Genomic DNA, 25,014 nt, shown 5'->3' with positions numbered 1-25,014 from the left:
ACCACTTTTGGCAAGAAATATTCACCCGTTTTCCTCGTAAATCACGAAAAGAATAGAAGTCTTATATCCAAACGAATTGGAGTAAGAACGCCTTTTCCTGATAAAATTTAAAATACAAAACGTTGGGCTTCAAATGAAATGCATAAACAATTCTGGAAAGTCGCGTTCAGAATAATTTTGAGCTTTAGTTATCTTAGTGGATTTATATGCACACATGTAGTTTGACGACTTCAACTAGTTTGAAAAGAATTGCGAAAATTACTTCTTTTCCAAGATGAGGAATGATACACGACGCACCGAGAGACTAGTATGGCAATTGCTTTGAGAGGTAGCTTGCAAACAAGATATGTGCGGTAGATTACATTCAGTGTGTGTAAACTTCGTTACCTAGCTTAAACAGTGAACAAACAATCTGGAAGAATTCTTGTTTGTTTCTATATGTATCTGTCTCAGAATGGAACCTCTGTTGCATGAAATAGCAACAGCAACAAAAAAACAAAACAAATTCTATGAGCTATGTATTAGCGAGACAAAATCAAATCAATCTTTATGACTTTCGACTTTATTCTTGTTATGATAGTAGATAACGAATTATACGAACCGAGAACACAGAGAAGAATGCGAAGTTGTTATTTTGGTCCGCAGTCAATAGTTTTATTATATGATACCTCAGTAAAGGAAATCTCGTGAACAGCGATGGATTCAAGTGGACACAAAGACGTACATTAACCACGTTTTATCGCTCGCAACCTCTTCACACAACAATTCAGTGAGAAAAGTGTTTTGATTTAACTTCGATTGCGGATATCAAAATTAATAATATCAACGAGTCTGCGATTAACGTGCGCAAATTTGGATAATGAAAAAATAGTCGTATTCGTAGGAACATACACAAGAATTAGATTTCTTTTAAGACATGAACTATTCATGGATTATTTGATAGACTGATTTATTGTTGCCTGGTGGTTTTCACCAATGAAACCTGCTACCTTTCATATGGATTTAAACTACAAAGGTTTAGGTAACCAGCCATGCTTTGATTGCATCAATTTTATCAATTTCCAGGGTGTAAGTTAGGTAAAGAATAATCAGTTAAAAACTATTGCACTACAATTCAAAATAAAACAATTCAGGAGTTATATGTTTGATACAATTTGCCGGAAATGAAATGAAATATATGCGTTTGTTTAGTGGAAGGAGAATAATATTTTCTAATTTTTACCAAAACCCCAAAACTGACTGACAATTATTAATGTAAAGTTAGCAGTGTGGCCTTAATTTGCAAATGATATTCAAACTTATAACAAGAATACATCACTGGCATTATGGTGTGTCTTAAGATGATGCTATTTTCAAAGGGAGCCACTTGAAAACACTTAATTTGTATCGGTTTACAGGGGAATCGCTTATCACTAAATTCCAATAAACATAATTGTTAAACTGTTCAACGTACGAACATTTTCATCGAATCTCCCGTGTATACGATCATTAGGTACGGGCACACTTACTAAGATTTATGATTTCGACATAAGACCAGTGATAGAACTGCGTAGAAAATATAACATATCTGAATCTCGTTAATATTGACAGGTCAAGAATGTTTCTGTCTGTGGGTATGAAACAAGAGGCTATGATTTATTTGCACACTCTACCAGCTTTGCACTCGAAATGTTATAGCGAGGCAGTAATCAATATTTCTCGAACACAAAGTTTTCAAAACTTCAACGTAGTCCGCGCGATGGATTTTGATAAAACAAAATCCAAACCTGAAGAGTTTTAGGACAGCAATAGCTCCTGTATACGAGTAAATTCTTTGGCATATGTAGAGATTCTACATCCGGTTGTGAAAGAAGAATATATTTTGAATGGTTACTAGCTTTCTCATTGTCTTGGATCTTATTTACTGTTGAACTGCAATATCGTAATTGGCAATGTAGAAGATGTCTGAGAATTGATTTGTCTTTCCTTGCCGATGATAAATATCACTATGATCTTCAACATCGTAAAGTTTATTTGCTTGGTGCTTTCTTGTCTTATTAAGTGCAGCATAGCACCCGTGATTGTGCGACAACTTGCCGAAAGGGTCATAGAAACCAAAGACGGGCGTATTCGGGGTGTATTCGTTGAATTTCATCGAGATCATAAACTAAAGAAGATAACGTCATTTTTCAATATCCCATATGCGTCTTTGAAAGGGGTACGTGGAAATGTTCTTAGGTTCATGCCCCCTAGCTCACCATCAAAATGGAAAGACGTAAAGGATACTTCTAAGCAAAATTCGTCCGTGCTGTGCCCGCAGAAATGGTTAAGTGAGAACGAATTGGTGAACACTAATATTTATCAGGTTATACAACAATCCGTGAGCATTAGAAAACAGGACGAAGAGTGCCTTTCTTTGAATGTATTTGTATCCAGTCAAGGTAAGTTTCGAATTATATCAGTACCAAACAATATGGTCCTATCGCTTAAAACGAGTGAGTTCGGGTTGTTAAACAAAAAATGGGTAATTCTTTTCCAAGAAATACTTATAGACTAACTGTCTATTTTATATGCCTTAAATATTAAATGAATAGTACATTTTATTTTGGTAAGATATTTATATACGTTGTCAAAGAGAACATAAAAAAATTGCGGAGCGATACAAACGAAAAGAGTATAAGAAATATTTTTTAAAAGAAATTAAGTACTAGAAAATAATGTGAAGCACAGTTAAAACAAATTAAAGGTCAGCACTGCTATACAGTATAAACTATATTAGTGTGGAGAATCATATTTCAAAAGGGTAATATCAATCACAGTAGGTCAAATATAATAATTTAACTACAAACGTCTAACGTGGTCTTTATTTGCAAGCTAATTTTATCTTATATATTAATTGCAAAGTAATCGTTTGGACTACATGTAGCTATATCTTAGCTGATCCACTTTTCAGGCTTTAATATTAAATACTTAGTACAATAATAGCTTACAACCAATAATGATTTTTCCACACATGTATCATGGAATACCAAACCTTCAATAACGTTTATGTCCTGCTTCTTGTACAATGCAATTCATGTTTATAATAAAATACAGACATTAGTTAAACTAGACCAAAGTAAAATTCGAGTTCAATACAAATTTTCATATTTGTCGCAAAAATTTATTTTTATCAATGAGACCTGTAAGTGCATGTTTAGTTGCTGTATCGTGAACAAAGTGTAGACTAACGTGACACGTAAAGGGACATATTTTGTACGTGTTTGTGTTTTGTATTTTCAAATAGCGAAACTGTTTGGCATTGACTTAATAAATTTATGTCTGAAATTAATATACTTTGCTAATGAAATGATGAAAACCGCATTTATCTAAAAACATATAATTTTCTGAAGTCATATTTGCACTTTGAATGGAGTTAAGCTATGCTCCGGTTAACTGTGTATTGACCGGGTGAATGATCTCCTCACATCCCTGCGAGTGTGTCCGCTACAAAATGTAGTTCTGCGATTTTTCTTGTTCACAATCACACATGTAAATTGAAAAGTTTATTGTTTTCTTTCTGAGTTTCTAATTTTATTCAGATTTATTAGATCAATATAAAACACACTCATGATTTAAACATGAAATATCGTTTTTATGAAGAAAATAGTGCACTACAAACACGGTTAGGCTCTTGTACACTGAACCTGAACTGTCGGGCATTCACGTACTGGAGTATGGAAATTAGCATGGAATAGAAACTAAGCAAAATGACGAACCAACAAGAGGTAATTAAAATATTTTAATATATTGACAGTTCATCTAAGTCATTATTCTGCTTTAATTAACATTTCTAAAGATTATAAATCTCTCTCTCTCTCTCTCTCTCTGGCATCACTAGGGTTCTTGTCGCCCAGTGCGGTAACTCATGGTGTCACGCCCATAGACCTCCTTCCTGCACAAAAATTAAAAAATTGTATAAACAGTCATATTGGTGTCATCCTCTGATGGTGTCACCCGGTGCTTTCCGCACCCTCCTAGTGACGCCACTGCTCTATCTCTCTATCTCTCTCTCTCTAACTCTCTCTCTCTCTCTCTCTCTCTCTCTCTCACTCCCCTTTGGAGGGTTTGACTAAACTTTACCATCTTTCATAGGTCCAAAGACATCGTCATACGACACAAGCGAAAATCGCCAACGCTCGTATTTTCATGATCTTCCGCCCGCATCTAGCTACGATAATCGATCGATCGATTGATCGATCGATCGATCGATGGATCGATCGATCGTACGAGAGAGAGAGGCTAACAATTAGGACATTTTTATATTGAATAATTAATAATCAAGTTTTAGAACATTGTAATAGGTTTAAGAAACAAAGTAAACAAAGCATTAAATATGCTGCAGTATGTGTGCCTCGAAACGTAGAAATTTAACATATAGGCCTAGTGTCGACTGGCTGTTGCAACTATGTATTATTGATATTATGAACACTGTACATAGATCTAACGAAAGCGTAAACACACTGTTACGACAAACCAGATTACTGTAGGTTACTTGGTACAAGTTCAGTTTTAATGTTTTCGTCCAGCGCATTATGTTTTTCTCTCTGACTCCAGATTTTGATTTATTTGTCCCTTACGCACGAGAGAATAGAAAAAAAGAAAGGATTCGTGAACCATTTTAATCATTTAATATCATTTAGAAAACAGGCATTATTATTACATTTTATCGTTATTTTCATGCCATTCATGCTCAATGAATGAGTACAAATTCATCAATGTTCTATAGGCCTGCAGTAGAAAGAATGTTTATATATTCGTATTATTGTGCCACGGACGGATCACAGTTTGATATAGCAATAGTATTGGTAAATCAATTCGCTTTATACCAACACTTTAAAGGCCATAATGCCATGTTATTTTTAATGTATGTGGTATATATATATATATATATATATATATATATATATATATATATATATATATATATATATATATATATATATTGAGCACAGCTTCTTTTCCTTTAATAGTACAAGCTCTGTCTATATCCACTTATACCATCATCTTCATCTCACAGAATAAAAAAGTACGTTTAATTTCTAACCAAGCACTTCACAGGTTTTACTCTAGAGACTTTTTGAGAAGGACAGACAAGTGGACGTGGTAAATACTAACCTACATACGCACTCAAATAAGCATCAGCTGAGAATTAAAGCTTACGCTGTCATGTTGTCAGCTTTTAAGTCATTATTATTCGTGTGGAATCCGTTTTCCCGGATTATGTGGCTGTCTAAAGGCCCAACGTAAAGGGATCTCTATGTGAATGGAAATACGTACGAAAATATCGCTTGTTTGCAGATCGACGAAATTTGGTGACTACGAAAACAAAGGATTAGATGGCATATTAATCATTTCTTTCGTCGTTCATTCCAATCTCCTTAGAGACTCTTGCTTAACAAACCTAATGAGGTATTCATTGCTTATATTTGTACAAAATGAAGAGGTTGGCAATAAGACTGGACTTGAAAAGAATATTGACAATATTTAAATCATAAATAAAGAAAGACTTTTAAAATATTTGCCTGTCTGTTTTTCAGTATTGTATAGAAAACGTAAACATTCAAATATTGGTAAAGTATTTTATTACAGATTTTAAAGGGTTTCTTCCTTCGTAATAGATCTATGGTCAAAGTTTGTATGCAGAGTTTTGCAACAAACTATCCAAAGCAATATTACAAGGAGAATAGGAAATAACTTATATTTGAGCTTGAACACTGCCATACAGACAGGTTTGTTGATCAATCATGTTTTTTTTCTTTTAATTGTCTTTCAAAACCGTGCAATTAGACTTCTGGCAATATTTTGCACAAGCATCCGAACTCCAGAGATAATGAGAGCTCATGCTGAAAGCATTAATTTCAAGAAGTGTGTGAATCGTCAGTTAAGTCGTGTGATGTATATGGTTAACTACAGTTACATAGCTATGGAAGAAAGGCAACAATTTTGGTGGCAGTGGAAAAACTCAGAAATTCAATGTGTCGTGCAGGTTTTGCTGGAACTAGATCCATCCCGTACAGAAATATTGAATGATAGCTCTGTCTGCACTGGTTCTCAGTTTCAAGAAATGTTAAATCCCCATCTCAAATACATGCAAAAGTGCTGCATCTGAATCGCACTTTGACAGGCATTCATCAAAATATTTTGCATGACCGTAAATTATTCACACATATTATGTGCACCATATTGTCTACTTATTTCTGTAATGCTACAACCTGGAAATATCAACACGTAATTGACTCACTCAGTCCCAGTAAAACAATTTTAAAGTGTCTTGTAACTCGACGAATGTTAAACATTTATATTGTTCGTGTTGTAAAAAGTGTCTGCAAACTTCTGGACACCATGTTAAAAAATTAAAAGAATGTTCGTTCTTTCCACGAACCCAATTTCCACGAGACACGTTGTTCTTGAGTGGAGAATAACTGTGTTTTGTGTTTGTACTCTTGATTTAATCTATTATACATTTTATATAGTTTTAACATCTTTGACTTCTATAATGTTGGACGTCTTATTTACGTTTAGTTTTAGAGGATCATATTTAAAAGGTTTTGAGCAATTCTTTATATTTAAGTACTTTTCTTTTAATCCACACTGTATAACCACTATTGTGCTGACACGCTGTTACCCCCAAGTTTAATATAATATAATATAATATAATATAATATAATATAATATAATATAATATAATATAATATAATATAATATAATATAATAATACTCCCAGCAACTGCTTCCGTTTTGACTAAAAATATAATTGTGCAACTAGTATTACTAACAATTTGAGATTAAAAGTGTAGCTGACTAATGATTGTCCCATTTTAATCAGTAATGTAGATAATATTTCTCGACCATATTTAAAGTTTAACAGAAGTATTTATCAATTTTTTTAACGTGTGATTTTGATTTATCACTATTTATATGTCTTGTTTCTGAATGTGTGCAATAGAAAGAGCATTGACGTAGATAATCCGCAATGACGTCGAAATGTACTATCATAAATATAATTTGATTCAAAATGCTACTTGTAGTGCAACAAGCATTTAAAAGAACATAGGTGTATTCATAAATAAAGCACCAAATAAGAGTCACGCATTCGTTTCTGCCCTATGTCTGCCTAGTATGTGAGCCTACTCTATATTTCTTTTAGTTCTGTTTACAGAGACAAGAAACATGTTTGGTAAATTGAGAACTCATTATATGAATATTGCTGCATCTCTTTCTAGAAAAGTAAGTTACGCACAAGCGATACAATAATATGATAATGTAAACCTAAAAATCTTTCACGCCTTTTCAAATGAACCGAGCAGCTGAACTGGCATTTATAATTGTTAGTACAAGTAGTCTGCCATTTTATTCCTTCAATCTAAAATGTTTCTAGAGTCAACTTTAATTTATTTCCCCCAATATGTCCTGTCTCATCATCTAGTAAGTGGGGGTTTACTGACTATAAATAGAAGAGTCGATTTGTTTCATTTTGCACGTTTTGCAATCGGTTTTATTTTTGAAAACATTCTTTTATGGAGAATTCTTCATTTTTTCACTAAAGAGATTAGAAGTGTGGTGACAGGGAGTACTTGGTGCAAGTGCTTTCTTATCGAGTATATCACGTTCAAAGCATAAGGTATATTCATTGAAACATGTTGTTTCATGAGTTCTTTAAGATTGTGGAGTGAAGATGCAAGATCAAAGCAACGTTGATATTTGTAACTCTTTCTATATCTTTTAATAATCCGATAGAAAGCAAACCTCTGAATTGCTTCATGCATTATATTTCACTAAACGATTTTCACGTCCTTAGAAAGCACCAAATATTCTTCATTGTATATAAATCAATACAGTATATGCATCACGGCGATGTTCATTGGAAGGTGATGTGGAAGCAGGGATCGAATGAATGAGAAGAATGTTTTATTAACTTTATTAAGAGGGAATACATTTTAAAAAATATAGTTGCATTCCAGTGTTCTTGGTACAACATTCAAAACTGTTACATTACATTTGAAAGGAGTGTTACTGAATCTTCCTATTAGCAACACTCCATTCAAATGTAATATAACAGTTCGATGCCGATTGATCAGTGGCTAAACTGGTTAAACAAAGATATGCAAAATGAGTGATTTGCGACGATTTTCTGATAACTGCTATGAGAGTGTCTATATCAATCATTGCAATGTGTTTCATAATATTTAAGTTCAATTTTCATATTTAAACAACAGCATCAAAACGAGAAGGTGATTCAGCCATATATATATATATATATATATATATATATATATATATATATATATATATATATATATATGTGTGTGTGTGTGTGTGTGTATGTATGTATGCATGTATGTATGCATGTATGTATGTATGTATGTATGTATGTATGTATGTATGTATGTAGTTGATGCTACCATCCGAGGTGTAGAGAGGTGCATTCCTGATGTGAAATCATAGATGACATGTAACAAGCTGCAGATGAATGATGATAAAACTGAGGCCATTCTGATCACAACACAAAGACCTTCTCATTCACATCCTTTACCTCAAACAATAAATATCAGCAACACCAACATTAAATTCACACAATCAGTACGAAACCTAGATGTTACTCTAGACAGTACTCTCACATTGCACCAACATGTCATGAACATATGCAAGGCTGCATATCTTCAGCTGAGACGCATTAGCTCAATTCGCAAATATCTTTCAGTTGATGCCACTAAACACTTGCGTGTTCATTAGTACTTTCAAGACTGGACTATTGTAACTCAGTTCTGTCTGGTTCATCTCAATATCTGCTCCAGAAACTTCAAAAAGTTCAAAACACAGCTGCTCGGATCATACTTAGAGTACCATGATCAGAGCACACCTCCCGGCTGCTCTGTACCCTACACTGGCTATCCATTCGATCCAGAATCAAACACAAAATCTGTTCTCTGTGCTACATTTCACTGTTGGACTCTAGTCAAACATACCTATCCGACCTCACCCATGTGTACACACCAGCAAGATACTTACGCTCCTCTTCTGACAGGCGTATACACATTATTCCCACTATGAAAACAAAGTCATCTGGACAGCGTTCTTTTGCATACCAGGGCCCAGCAACGTGGAATGAATTGCCAACTGAACTTAGACACAAAGACACAGTGATCACATTCAAGAGAGCTCTCAAAACTCAGTTATTTCGAATGCAAGAACAAACTTAAAGACCTAATACTACGATAAATATTCACAGCATGTTTTTTTAATGTTTTCTAATTTCATGGTGTTTATTTTTGTAATCATATCGTTATGTTTTTTATCTAATAGGTGTTGGCTAATGTTGTAAAGAACTTAGAGCTTCTAAAGATTAGGCGCTATACAAAGTCATCATTATTATGTATGTATGTATGTATGTATGTATGTATGTATGTATGTATGTATGTGTGTATGTATGTATGTATGTATGTATGCATGCATGTCTATGTATGTATGTATGCATGCGTGTCTATGTATGTATGTATACATGCATGTCTGTGTGTGTGTGTGTGTGTGTGTGTGTGTGTGTGTGTGTGTGTAGCACTATGCAAAGGCATCAACACCAGACTTATTGTGTTTGGAACCCTTAAGTGTGAAAGCTGAGATTGCCGATATAGGCTGCATTTTTAGAGTCAATACTCGATGCACAGCAATGAGTGTAACATAGTAATGGAAAATCGGACTCAGTCATTCATGTAATATCCCTTAAGCTTGCTCTGTATCGAAGTGAAATAGCGTTACATCAATAACAATGCTAATGTGTAATTAACTATATGATAGAGACAGAAGTTAATAGACCACAACACGGAACAAAATCACACGAGAAATGGGCACATTTAATCAGTCACGTGAACATCAAACATAATTATTGTACAGCTTCTACTATTGCCTATGGATGAAAGCCAAAATGAACTGCAAATTTGTGCCAAGAATATATCCAGATCATATTGATCGTTAATAGCTGTCATATATTCTTTTAATTCAAATCAGAAAATGAGCGTTCCTCCCAAACCGGACCTTTTTATAAAAATTTAAGAAATATAAGTTTAATTACAGGTACTTGTAAAAGCATTGATGGGGCGTGCACTCATTATTTTTAGCAAACAATACACATTTATTCGAATTGGCAGTAAAACCACATTCATTTAGGAGGAAACATTTCATGCAGATTAGGATTTTGTGCATTTACCAAAAAAATGAAAGAACGCAATCACTCCAAAAAGAGCGATTTCACCCTACTATTATACCGATGTACCCAATCACTCCAAATAAAGCGATTTCACCCTACTATTATACCAATGTACGCAATCACTCCAAATAGAGCGATTTCACCCTACTAATATACCAATGTACGCAATCACTCCAAATAGAGCGATTTCACCCCACTATTATACCCATGTGCGCAATCACTCCAAATAGAGCGATTTCACCCCACTATTATACCAATGTACGCAATCACTCCAAATAGAGCGATTTCATCCTACTATTATACCAATGTACGCAATCACTCCAAATAGAGCGATTTCACCCTACTATTATACCAATGTACGCAATCACTCCATGAAGGCACAATATAAATGTGGACAAAATTACGCTCGTTCATATTATAAGGGTATTATGAAGCAGGAATAACGATGGTAAATCTTTATAAAATGACAGCTGTTTTAAAACTTGCATGATTTAGGAGAATGTTCTCTGGGAATTCTAAATGGAAGCATCTCATGCAACATTCAGTTCCAAATATTGATCGTTTCTGTTTGTTTGGGACAGATTATGTACAGCCAATAAGAAAGAATCTTAATCCATGATGTAAAGATATTACTAAAATGAATCCATGCTCATTCACCTGTAAACATTTGGCAAACATTTGAATGGTTCAGTCCTAGCATCAAATGCAAGATAAGAGTGTTTCTTGCATCCATTGTGTAAACGGCTTTGTTCATGTATATGAGTCCTGGATGTGGTTCATCAACTTTAAACGCAAATTTTCCTTCGAGCCAGTTTCTAGAATTGCAAAGCATGCTAACGGCTATAAAATTATATAAAAAGAAAATTTACTTAAATTGTGATTGTTATTCAAAACAAACTTTCACAAAATGCTTCGAACACAATATAATTAAAATTAAAAAGGCTGTACATGTTTTCATTGAAAGTAATAGCAAATGACGACATACCGATTTAAGTAAGGAAATGAAATGTTCAGTGCAGTAACATGGTAGTACAATATTGACCCCACCCCCATTTGCATACTTCCATATAAAACCACAAAGTGGCCCAGTCTTAAAGGGTACAATCGAAAAGTTTGCATTTTGTCTTGGTTACAAACACTTTACTTAAAGCGGTGAAAATTTTCACTGATGATCGTCTTTGTATATGCACACCACATGCTGTCACGGTACACCTCCTGTTCCGAGATTGTCACATATCACGGGCATCACTGCATGACATGTTACTATGGATCAAGAGCAAGTGCAGTCACACCAACAACTTAGTTTTCGCCAAGAGAAACGTAATATTTGGAATCAAAGAGGTAACCCAGGCCGATGATGTACGTAGATATTACAAAGAAATACATATGTTACAAAAATATTTAATCTCGAAAAGTACAATGCATGCATAAACTGTAAATGGATACAGGCTATTTTACACACTATAAATTCAGTAATCATTATCATTATATACGAAACGTATTGTATCTCCACTTGACAGAACTATTTAATCTTTACCTTGTACTTTACATAGCACGGGGTATTTTTATGTAATTGTTACATTGATTATTAAATATATGTGTAATGATACTCTATGATAAGTGATAGAAAGGAAAGAAACCCAACAAGTGTTGTAAAATTCAACAAACAATTTATTTCCCAAGTAATGCAAAGTGAAAATGTAAAAGCAACTTGCGGTATTTCGAATTAAATCCACAATAATACTATATATTCTAACGCAAGTCCTAATGAATAAAGTTCTAAATAAACTTTAGTGGTATCTGAAATAATTTCCAACGCTGACGGTGTTACTGTGCCTGTAACTGCTTGTAGTCCCTGATGTACTAACGTACCAATGGCCTGAATTGTAATGATGTGCCGACAGTTGTTATGTCTATTTGATTTAATTATATCTGATTTAATATGCATTTATTTCAATTTAATTGTTAGTCAGTGTTTTTTTTAATATTTATTTTTCATTACATGATATTGTAATGTAAATGTATTCACTAGAAATGATACTCTTTTTAAAAATTAGTTTGACCTTGACTGTTAGTTTATAAACACCAGGTGTTGATCTAAATCCTGACCTTGTTTCAGAATTTGTTGCAAACTATATGAACAAGTTCTATTTTATTTTAAAATGATTGGTTGTTTGCAAGACTATGATGGGACTTTGTCTTAAAGATATAAACAATAAACAATAAACATTGTCACACTGGGTAAACGTGATCTGTAACAAGTACTGGCTTATATAAACGTCCATAAGATGATCACGTGTCCCTTGTTTACATTTTAGAAAGCCCATATAATCCATGTTTTGGAGAATTAATCTCAGTAGACGCTGGGCTGTTAAATTGTTAGTTATATGTTGTGTTGTTTGGAGTTATTTCAAATTACTTGATTTGGGGTCATTTCTAATTACATGGATTCAAAAGGATTAATTCTGTTATTTTTCTGGAAAATACATGTGCTCATGTAATATTGTGGAAAAGAACAGTCTTTTTATAAATATTTATTCAGTTATCAGAAACCAGAGTGATGATTCTTGTTTCTACAAGGAACTGTAGACATCAACACTACATATTGCAGCATACGTCATCGTCTTCCATCTTGGATTCTTCGTCGGGATTGGAACCTGAAATTAGAGGAACAGTTTGTTATTAGAACGACTAAAATTTTATTCTCGGATTATTTTTGGATTATTTTGGGATTTGATTCTATAAAACCGTAAGTTCATATTATTTTTGTTTTCTTCTCATATTTACATAATTTGGTTTGGGAAATAAATTATTGTATTTTTAATAGCTTGTAGTTTTCACTCTTTATTGTGTTGCTGTTTATTCTAGCCTAAACAAGTCACATAGGAACAGTATTTTGATGAATCAAAATAAGACAATTTTATGAAGTTCTTGTTTGAATTCACTATAATTCAAAGTTAATGTCTCAGTCCAAAAATATTATTAAAGACGAGGACTTTGTTTTTCCAGTGAATTAATAATTTGAATTGAAACAATTCCAGCCCAAATGAAATACTGAACACAATAATAAGATTGATTGTGCATCAAGGTGTTACACCACGAAAAAACAATTCTCCCATTAAGCAAAATTATAAAGTTCTCTATTTGACTTAGGCCACAGTTCCTATTTATATATATAAAAACTTTTAATAAATGGAAACTTCTATTCTTGAAGAATCTGTTAATGACATTTTAATAAAGAACATGGCAAATACATTGTCCATGATTCAGATCAATTAGTATATCCTAGTGTAGTCTCAAAGAATATCATTAATTCATTTCTCTTAATTTTCTCTGAAATTTCCTGGACATATCCTGGTCAGTGAGGTATGTTACTTATGTTCAATAGAGAGCACCGTTAAAGCCTAAACGGAAAATAAAATGTTTACTAAACTCAACCTCTTGGCTTTTGTGTACGGCCACATAACGCATTGTTTGTCATTTGCTGCTGGTCTTGGTTCTGGTTACTTGCCGTGGAGATTTCTATTGTTGTTTCTGCGCTAAATTTAAAACAAAAGAAGCATATAATACCACGTAGGATGCTGTATTTTACTGTCTAACTTGGTTCATGAGGAAATGCCTTTGGATCATCTACCTTCGGCAAATAATCCCCTTGAAGCTAGTTCATAAACAAAGATAATACTATCAATATGGATGGACAGAAATGTTTGTTCTTGCAGAACGGCGGAAACACACTACCTTTCCGCACGAGAAAATGTGCGCTTATACATTGCAATCAGTTCCGTCACAAGCCGGAATAAGTAAATATATTGTCAGGATAGTCTGCGTACTGTTCCTTCTTATTTATGTCACAAGCCCTCCGAGGAACAGACAATAGCATATATCCTCTTCCATCTTATTTTAGTCAAAAGCCCTCTGTGGAACAGATAATAGCGTACGTACTGTTCCATCTCGTTTCAGTCAAAATCAGTCTGTAGAATAGACAATAGCGTACGTACTATCGTTTCTTATTTCAGTCAAAAGCCTGCCATAAAACATACTTGAGCAATGACTGAGATACATCAATGCAAAAATATATTAAGCAGAAACATATTCGTATACTGACATTCAGTTTAAAGAAGATTGACGACAACGGTATAATTGGGATAATGCAATTCTTTATTATTCTGGCAAAAGAAAATTATCTACAAAACAATTCATTACAACGAAAAATGAATAACTAGCCGAATTAAATATTGTTTTAAGTTACATAGATAATTATATTACATACCGTAAAATGGCAGAAGGTAAGACTAACTTTGAGGTGAGCATCGCGTTTTGATAGAAAATAATCGTCTACGTATGCCCAAACTGTATATGCACAGTGAACTTGCAGACATCAGTCTGGATAAAATATACGGTAAAATACTACACCCCTTTTTTATCATTTGCTGCAAGCGATTACTTTTTGATCCAATCCAGTGAATCCACTGAGCAATGTTTTATATCATCGGGATCGAGGCATGGTAGCTTCGTTGCTAGAACATCGGACTCTTAATCAAAGGGTCTCTAGTTTGATACCAGACCAGGACAGGCAACACTAACAAGGACAAAAAGCAAGCGTTCTGTGAATTATGTGGTGATGATGTGTTTGTCTTAAATTTATGATTGTACATGCCATGCTTTTACAGTATCAACTTAATCTGCCGTGATCAACGCTTACAGCACTGTCGAGCGCCAGTATGCCTTTCACTTCGTTTTCTTTTTCAGATTTTCGTTTGCCTTTCTATTTCTACAAAAGTATAAAAATAAAAATAAATTATTCTGTCAGATTCGGCCAAAGCTGTAAGCTTGTTTACTAATCAGACAACATATTTTTTACATGTAAATAACTGATTGGTACACTGTGATAAAAAAAAAAAAAAAGAAATTGTTACGTCCTGCGTCTTAGTACCCACGTTCATGTATAATGTAATTATGATTTAATTTTAATTCCAATCTATGGCGTCAGGTTATAACGAAGCCCGTAGTGAGGTAAATATGATTGGTGACCCCCCACCCACCTAAACATTTGTCTTTCTGTTGTGATTACTGAGACCTCTTCATAGCTTGTTCAATTAATCCCATCTTTCCGTTCTGTCGTACTTACTTCATCTACTCTTCGCTTTATTGCAATACACTTTATTGTCATGAACAGCAAAACCAAGATAACAAATATGAAAAATACGGAACGTGTCCATTTCACTCGTAAAATGTTTCGTTCTTGAACTAGGAAAACTTAGAATTGAATTGTACTATATATTCTGAGCTAGACCAAAACACGAACAAACACCTTCTTCTTTTATGAAGAAATTTTGTTTTGGACTAAAAGGCGTTTCATTATTTTTATTCTTTTATTGTCTGGACCAATCTGATTTTATCAGCTTGTTGTGCTTCTTTACTTGAAAGCCTCCTGATGCAAATATTCAATTAACTTCTGCATCGCTATTATTTCTGTATATATAGAGAACATTGACTAATTTCATCAAAAGAACCAAGCCTCTTGGCGCCAAAACGTTCACAGCAAAGATGAAATTGTAGTGTAGTTTTTACAGAATGGTATTGATTGAAGTCATCTCTTGAGTTAAGAATATGATGCGTGCCTTAAATTAGAATCATCTCTAACAACTTCAAAGAACATGAAAACCTATTGACTACTAGCCCGGTATCGATCGTATTGGTTCAGAAATTATGTTGGTATTAGATGTACACCAAAGAAAGATGACTTCTTTTGACCTTTCTTTGCGCTTTAGGAGCACGTCTTTGAAGGTAGTTAGTGATATAAAAGCAAGTAATATGGTTCCTTGTACGGCTACATAAATGGAAAACATATAACGGATACAAATATATAAACCTTATGCAGATTCAAAAAGAAATGTGTACGTCTGTCACTGGATTAAAATAGTAATAATTTATTCATGAAACGTTATTAATAGGACATTTATCAGTCGTGTCAAAAGTGATTGCAACGTTTTATTAGAGATATAAATGATTTTTGTCTATCAGACGGCTCATATTTCATCGAAACACCAAATCATTTTTTCGTTGCTGCGTCTTCGTCGGATGTTGGATCTCTTAACACTACTATCTTATTCCCGTTCATGCTGAGTTCTTCCGTCATTGTGTCACCGGTATTTTTCACGCGATTAGCAACGCTTCTTGCAATTTCATCTCTGATGGTTGCAAACGATATATTTGAGTCTCTCATTTTTCCGCTGTCAGTAAACACAGGGATGTTATCCGTGACCGCACCGAGTACTCGTCGAACTATGTCATTCCATCTGATGTTACTCGTTTTTAAAACACCATATCGGTCCTGAAAATCAACAACTTCATCTCGGTCAACTTCAGCAAGATTCATAATGTCGGCGAGTTCATCTTTAGTCGCGTACTTTGACAAATCGATGTCATCGCACTTTTTCTTACTTTTCTTACAAGAGGAAGATCTTCCGTAAATATCAACCATTATATGAGATCCTTGATCTGTTTAAAACACCTTGCGCTCAACGAAGCGGTTACTTGTATAATCATGCACAACTTTATGTGGCGGTTTGGATGATTTTGATATGGCGTTAAGTACATTAATTGCTTCCCGGCCGCATATTGGCGGATCTGTCATTGTTTGTGTTGGTAGCGTTGAATACCAAACTTTTTTATAAAGTGGCTTGACATACTTGATAAATTCGACGGGTGGAGCTAATCCGTACGAATCAAAATAAACAATTCCACGTTGATCAACCGTGTATGATACCCAGTGAGTACCCTGTCCTAAATTCGAGTCAAGATTAATAATACCCGTTTCAACGTTGTTTGGTCGTTGTGGTAATTGATCTCGCATGAAAACACCTCTAAAGGCAGATATTTTTAGTTGTTAAGCAGCATTAAGTAAATCAAAATTTGATGCTGGAACGTCTAACGAAGTGATCCTGGAAGCCTCAGACCTCTTCCCCAACGAAATCCTGGTAATCTTAGACCGCGTCCCTTTTTTTGTATCCCTTTCCTGTTGCTTTCTTTAAAGCCATTCCAGCAGCGGTTCCAACAGCACCTAACGCGGCTGCTTTTGCTACGGCTGGAGCAGCAGCAGCTATTAAACTCGGAATGTCCGCGAGAAGTGGAAAAATACCACCTGTGTTAACCATGTCCTTGATGGCACTCGGAGAAAGATGAAATTGAACTCCGGTTTTTGATTTCAGCGCTTTATTGAGATGTTTAATCTGATTATTTGTCAACGATAATTTGTGTTGACCGCCACTAGAAATCTGATCTCGCTTTAGTGATATTTTTGTTCCGCATTTGTTGGCGTTTTTTTTATTGAAGTTTCTTCACCTGACCGGGAGTCAGAGTGACATTAACGTGATTGTATGACATTTTTTATATAAATATCTTTTTTCTAAATAACACGATTAAAGATTTTCCACTGGTGCATCAATGACTCTCATTCGACCGCTACCACCTTCAAGTAACATGGCTTTATCGCTGAGTATGACCGCGATTGCTCTATAATCAATACCACCACCTGGCGGGTTATTAACACTAGCTCGGAAGTGTATATCAACGACAGATTGTTTGGATAAATCAAGATGTTCCAGCGAAAAATAATAAATCGGATATAGATTTGTAAAATCTAACTGTGATATTTGCAAACCAGTATCCACATTTAAATCACGTCCCATGAATGACATCAAACGATGATATGCACGCGCTACGTGGTTTGTGGTATAATTTAACAATATATCTTCAGCTGGTTCTTGATGTCCATTTATCCTCAACGAAACCTCGCTAACACCGAAATTGTCAAATATCATGTGTGAACGTTCCTGTCTACCTATCCGATCAGTATTTTGCAGCGCAATAAAAATATGTCGTGGCGCAGAAACACCCTGTTGTGATGCTATATGCCATGTAAATAAACCCCGAATAGAACTTTGAGCAGCATCTGTGGTTACTGTTAACCATGATAGCAATGATTTACCGCCTTGATCCATAAAAGACAATAATTTTTGTTCTTCAGCAATAGATGGAGTTAATACAGGCATCCACAGCGAAAGTTTCGTTATAATTACTTTGCCATCAGCAACACCTTCAGCTCGCCAGATCGCATCGTTATCATCACCTTTTCTTGCGAGCACAACTGTATGTTTAGCTCCAAAGATAACCTTTCTAACATTTCTGCAAAATCCAAAGATGTGAGACAGCGGAATCGCACACAAAAACTCTCTATTGTCACCTTCAACATTGCTCGGCGTGTTGCAAATCCCAAGTTGTAAGTTGCACTAACACTTTTTATAATATCAAAAGCAGCAGCAGGTCTAGCTGCATATTCAGGACCATCAGCAACTGGTTGTGGATCAGATGCAGTATTTTGTGGCGTTCGCAACTTAATATACTGAACATGATCGGCGCTGTTGGTAATATCCTTAGCAAACATCATTGATGGACCGGCTGATCTTGTGAATTCATCAGAATATCTCGCTAGACCAATTATTGTTGTAGCAACGTCGACATCTTTCTCAATTGTCTCGATGTTTTTCCCATCGATCATATAAGTAGCGCTGCTAAACAACGCCATAATACCATTATTGACAAAACCAACACGCAAATTGGCACCATATGCCGTATCATCTGCGACATTCGTTACAAGTTTACCCTCTACCTCAATAAACGCCTCAGCGGGCAAGAAATATCTACTTGTATCCTGAACCTGTAATTATATTCTTCCCCTCTGATTTGGTTGTCTTGCGTCATAGGAATAAAATTGATAATCACGTACTGATTCATCTTTAAAAATCGGTACGTCCATGTCAAATGCTGGATCGGATACGCGTTTAAACATTTTATTGCAATTACTACGATCTAAATCATCGTCGACGAAGACCACTTCCTGCTATTAAATTTGCAGTAATATTTTTTTGTACTTCATCAGATTCTTGATCCATCAACGCTGCTAGTTTTTTTATTTGCGGCTTGATTTATTATTTTACTGACATCTGCGGGCATCACTTCAGTACTCGGTAATTTTACTGGTCGTCGTTTTCGTCTTATTAATCGTGCTAGTCTATCTTTGATCGCCGAGAACGCCTTACCAGCAAAATTGATAATTGCACCAGGAGCTTTTTCACGAACAACATCGATAGCTTTCATCGATAATTGTTTTGCAACGGGTGCTACTTTTGGGGCTAATCTTCTAAATAATCCCCGAATAACATCACCAAGTCCATCTCCGTAAATTGCTCCGTAGACTGGTAGTCATGCGTTCACTACTCTGACCGGTACAGGTCTATAATGTCTATTGTACATGATCATCTTATCTTATTTACCATTTATCTAATCGCGGTGACTAATCATCAACGAGCTCGTCAATAAGTTCTCGGTAAACACCGATATCCATGATGCCGCCGCGAAATAATCGTTGACAAATATCAGCTGCTTCATTGATTATTGCTGGTGAATTATTTCCGGCACGTTTTCCCCCATGAGAACTTCTAACCGTGACACGTCATTGAGGATATTATCAGGACAAACAAGATTATTTCCGAAACCACTACCAGTAGCACCTGGTGCATCGTGAAATTCTTCTTCTGGAGATTGTGGTCGAGGAGGTTGTTTTTCTGTCGTTGAGGAATCTGTGATTTTTTCTGTTGCTGTGGTGGTGGTGTTTGTGGTTTTTGCTGTGGTAGGGAAAGTTGTATTTGTGGTTGTTGTGTTCGTGCATAATACATTTCTATTGCGTTTGATAAGTCAATAAATCTAGGATCAAAGGTTATAGCTTGATCAAGACCATAGTATATACGATAAATCCATTTTTGCCATTTATCACGACTTATAACATCATCAGCGTACTCGGATTTTAAAATTTTTCCTGGCTGATTATAAGATCTTACGATAAACTCAGCTAATGTATTTACGTTTTCAAGTCCCTTTATACCATTAATACTTTTTTCGGTAAATTTATCTTTCATATCAACCCTAGCCCTTGCTTGCTCTGTTTCTGTTTCTGGTACACGATCTTTTATATCACCTATTTCAGCACGACGTTTTCCAATACCTTCAAGTATTTCTTCATCGACGCGTGGAGGTTGAGCCGCAGCTATATCAGCTGGAAGATCTCGTAAAATCGTTTTTGTGTGTTTAGTTCTTCTTGCTATTTTTTCAGTTTGTTCTGAGGATTGTTTTAATACTGGAAAAATACCCTTTTTCCTCTCCTCCTCGTCCTCCTTAATATCTTCCCATATAGTTTTTTCAGCAACCGCTGAAGCTTTTTCAGTAGCTGTAGTGACGGGTTTAAATAACATTTTAGTGTCTTCCTCGTACTCAACTTGTGATTGTTGCTGCGCTCATAAGTTTTCTCTAAACGAGTCTCTAACAGGAAGAAATTTCTTAATTGCTTCTAATCGTTCTCGTGCTATCTAGCTGTGTGAGATTCTGGATGAACCATTTTATTATAACAATAATTTTTTTAATTAATAGCAGCAGGGAAGGCGCGACCTCGCGTTGACGTAATTGCGTCAACAACGTGCATAATAAACTAGAAAAAATCACCAACGACAATTAGAAAAATTCCATTAGAGACTCTCTCAGTAAAGTGTCGACGCTTTTTTTAAATTTTGTCGACACTTTTCTTTTTTTCGATCATCCGTAGGAAGGCTTATTTTCGACATTTCTACGTTTTTCGACCATTGGTCTGTTCGGCTTCCCTGCTGCTGGGTTTTTTTTTGTTGTAGTTGGGGGGGTCAATTTTAATTCATATTGATTTAATAAATAAAAGACAATTATGAAATAATCATGACAAATGATTTAAAGGAATAAAGTTAAGCATTAAATACTGTAAGGTTAGTTTCTTAACAGAAATGACAAACGACCAAGAGCCAATTCAAACATTTTAACTTATTCACAGTTTAACTAATTTATTTTGATAATTAAATTTACATTGCTGCCGATCATAGGATTATATGTATCCTGCTCATCTCTCTCCCTTTCCCCTTTTGAGTTGGTCGCTTTGTCATTAAATGTTATCATCATTGATAAATCCAGATACATCCTTGCATGCCACGTGCGAAAATCAGATACGCTACAGACACAGAGAGAGGGGGGGGGGGTTGGGGGTGGGGGTGGGTGGAAGGCTCACTTTAAGGAATTTGTTTTAGAAGTCATCCTTTTCTGTTTCAATGTTGGTAGATTTGCTGTTTGACCAGCCAACACGGTTAGGGTGAAAGAGATGGAATGATAATAATTTCTTCTTAGAACTGTATTATAGGTTTAAAAAAAACCAAAACAAAACATCAAAAATAAAAACAATGCATTAATTCGACCGGCTTTTTCATATATGCGTGATTTATATTGTAAACAATGTAGCTTACTTTCGAAGAACGTGTGCATACTTCAGTGCAATTTGACTGAAATCAGATCTCCGCAGTTATACGTGAAGATCTGACATCGACCGCTTAGGAGTCATGCTTTGGTAACCTGTGTTATTACCATTTTCGCTAATTAAAAAAACAATCAGATGAAGACTTATATCTGCGCATTTGGAGACTGAGCATGAATGAGCACCGAACGATTTGATTCACTTTCAGATTTTTGACCGCTCATTACCATTGTCTAATTCAAATGTCATCAGAGCATGACCCCAATCTGTCGTCGCCAGATTTTCACGTAGGATTTGATCATATTCCTAGCTATTCAGAAATATACCCACGAAACAAGACCTTTTAAATAATAACATTTAGTTTGTATATAATAAATGTATAAAATAAACCATGTGGCAAAAGTGACCGTAACTATGGAAACGAATTTTCTCTCTCTTCCTCTCATTTTCATCTTTCTACGATCTCTCACATTAGTATCATGTTTACTTAACTACATGTATATACCTATATGTTTATTCTCTTTACCTTTGAAATGTTTCGTGTCTATTAATATACTAATTGTTACCTTGTTTTTCTGTTGTATTTAATTTTTTCTAAACTGGAAGTCATATTTTTGATTTTTAATACATTTTTAGGAATGAACCCAGGTGTGAAACCCAATATTGTTTCATTTAATGAAAAAATATATATTTAAAGCTGAGTGTGAGCATGAATGTTAATTTCATAAGTAAAGCGCGTGCAATAAAGATCGTTCATTTTCACTGCTTTTGTTGCAAATAACACTAATTCGTCTATGCCCGGGGGCAGCAACCCTATATATGTGATTTCCATTTATTGTGCAGTTGTAAAATATAGCGTCAAGGAAGATTTCACTAGCTAAGTGAGATCGAATTATGTCAGACTGCTAATCAGTGAAAACTCAGGACTCATATTCTTGACGGTTAACGGTGTAAGTTCAAGTACAAGGGTTTCACCTCTCTCTCTCTCTCTCTCTCCACCGATTTCCGCGTGTATTTATCCATATTGCATGAGCGAGAACGAGAGGTGGACAAACCAGAAAAAACTTTGATTATTAATGTTTTCACCCCTATTTAATTCTGTCTGTAATACGTGGAAATTCCGTCACTATCTTGAGAGTAAAGGAGCAGCAGCCTATTGTTGAAACCATATTATTTACATATTCATTAGAACTAGATACAAACAAAAAAATTGCTTCGGTACTCCGTGTTTCGTGAACATAATGCGATACATACAACTCTTTACTGCAATAGTACTAGGGACAAAAAATTAAATGCTGTGGGTTACGCGCCTGGAACATTTTAATTCTTGTTCTGATTCCCCGAAATAAAATGGTCAATACCTTATACTAAATGATTATGCTGTGCGTATGTTAATTATGATATACAAATTAACATGTGCCAGTTAAAAAAACTAAACAATGACATTTTTTCTAGGAGAGGCGGGCCGAGTATTAATCCGAAATGTTTTTCTCCAAAGTTGAATTTGGCCCGAATATCTTGTACAACATTCCACTTGGCTACTATGTAGTCATAGGTGAGACATGCAAATATGTCACTGAAGGATCATAAATGTAATTATATTTTTTATATTCAAAAAACAAATTTGTGATTAATGCAACTCTTTTAAGAAAAACAACATTTTGAATCACTGTGTCATACAAATTCGAAAACATTCTGCTAATATCGATATATCAAATTGCTTCAATCGCAATTTGAAAAAGGAACTTTAAAATACATAGCCGTGGTGGGTTTTTTAATTCATGTGGGGCCGAGTGGTCTGTCTAAAGCACCTGATTACAGATCACTGTCATCTCACTTCGAGTTCGAATCTCAGGTTTGTTGGTCGGTGGATTTTAACCCTGTTCTTCCTCCAACAGTTTTACTGGCAGCCAGGTATAGCTTATCGTGGTCTGCGAAATTACGCTGAAACAACAAAAACATATATACGCACAATCATTATTTAGGGTTATGTCAGTTGTCTGCTTAAAGTTGGCTAGAACTGTGGTTATGCTGGGTTAAGTTCTCCAAAACAATTTATACTACAGAGCAAACATGGCAGACTTTCTTGGAGAATTTTGATAATTCATTTCAAGCGCATTTGTACAATTCTATATTGTTTTCACTGTGATGGTCACAGGTTTATGTAAGGCTATAAAGCTATTGACCACTAAACAGTAATAAATAATGGTTTTAACAAAAGTGCAACTATTTGTAAAAGCATGGCAGTTAAAGGTCTAAGTAAAAAGATGGCATTTCTGTGGTGTTATTCATCAGTTAAATAACCGCAAAGATAACACCCCTGTTGTATCCCATCTTTCATTTGCCTGTTTCTCGGGGACCCCGAGTGACCGAGTGATATAAAGCGATCGCCTTTACCGATCAATGCTATCTCGTATCTGTCCGCGTGAGTTCCAATCTAGGGCTCGGTTAGTGTGGGTATATGAGAAAGCTGCCAGTAGATTCCCGTGGGTCGGTGACTTTTACTGGGGTTCTCCCTTTATTCTTCGTCATGCAGTTATACTGGCCGCCATGTATTGTATACCTTTTGCTGAGAAATGGCGTTAAACCTCAAAACAACGAAACACCGTTTCATGTTTATCCTCCAAAAGATAATCTTTCAACAGTTTGTTCCTACGAGGAACGGTTTTTAGTCGTCTGTGATATTCTTAGTAATCATGCCTTGCATTTGATACTGTTCCAGGCGAAACTTCTTCCACTTGTAGCCTAATTTCCAGACAAACAGCATAACAAATGTGTCTTTTTATATGCTTATGGGATCTACATGGCTGAGATACCTCTAATTCCAACAGTATAATGAAAACTTTTCTGACGGGATTACACGTCTTCTTACAAGTCAAGATAATTGCGTTTGTCATTTAAAACCATGATTACCTTAAGGGAGGAGCTGTGGCTCGCGCAATCTACATCGCCAACGATGGCAGCTGACATAAACAAGAATGTGATGAATAACTTGAGTTCTTCAGTTTTCGTCGAGATCTATGACATTTTATTTGACTCATATCCGACAAAACATTGCTTATTGAAATATTACTGAAAAATATACGTTTTAACTCATCCTTTAACAGATTGAGTCGGTCACGGCGAAAATAATTTGTCTACGCAAATATTGTTTTAGAGAAGGAAAAACAATACACTCATCTATTTATTATACATGTGCACTTTAAACCAAATAAAGACAAGCAAATGTATTTCTTTAGAACCGTCAAAGAATATAAACCTAAAACAATATGTTAAAGACTCAACTTTTAATTTTGATGCAAACTAATTAAATAAGACCTTTCCCATCGTGCTTCTCGACAAATTAATCAAATTCATGGTTATAAGTGTAAGTTACTTAATAGCGGTGATGGAAATATAACAATTATCT

General features: G+C 35.0%; 1 protein-coding gene across 1 annotated transcript in view; it reads left to right on the top strand.

The window, feature by feature from the left end:
- The first annotated feature begins 695 nt into the window (after positions 1–695).
- Positions 696–25,014, top strand: part of LOC149799929 (neuroligin-4, X-linked-like) — a 391,654-nt gene continuing 367,335 nt past the window's right edge. The window contains exon 1 of the mRNA XM_089959388.1: positions 696–2,420. Coding sequence (XP_089815514.1) covers positions 1,973–2,420 — 448 coding nt within the window. The 5' untranslated portion in view covers positions 696–1,972. The remainder of the gene's footprint in view (positions 2,421–25,014) is intronic.

This window comes from Sinohyriopsis cumingii, chromosome 5 (genome assembly GCF_028554795.1).
Source record: "Sinohyriopsis cumingii isolate HCF-2022 chromosome 5, ASM2855479v2, whole genome shotgun sequence".
Lineage (NCBI taxonomy): Eukaryota > Metazoa > Mollusca > Bivalvia > Unionida > Unionidae > Sinohyriopsis > Sinohyriopsis cumingii.
Note: the sequence above shows the minus strand (reverse complement) of the source record. Positions and strands in the feature narration are given on the sequence as shown.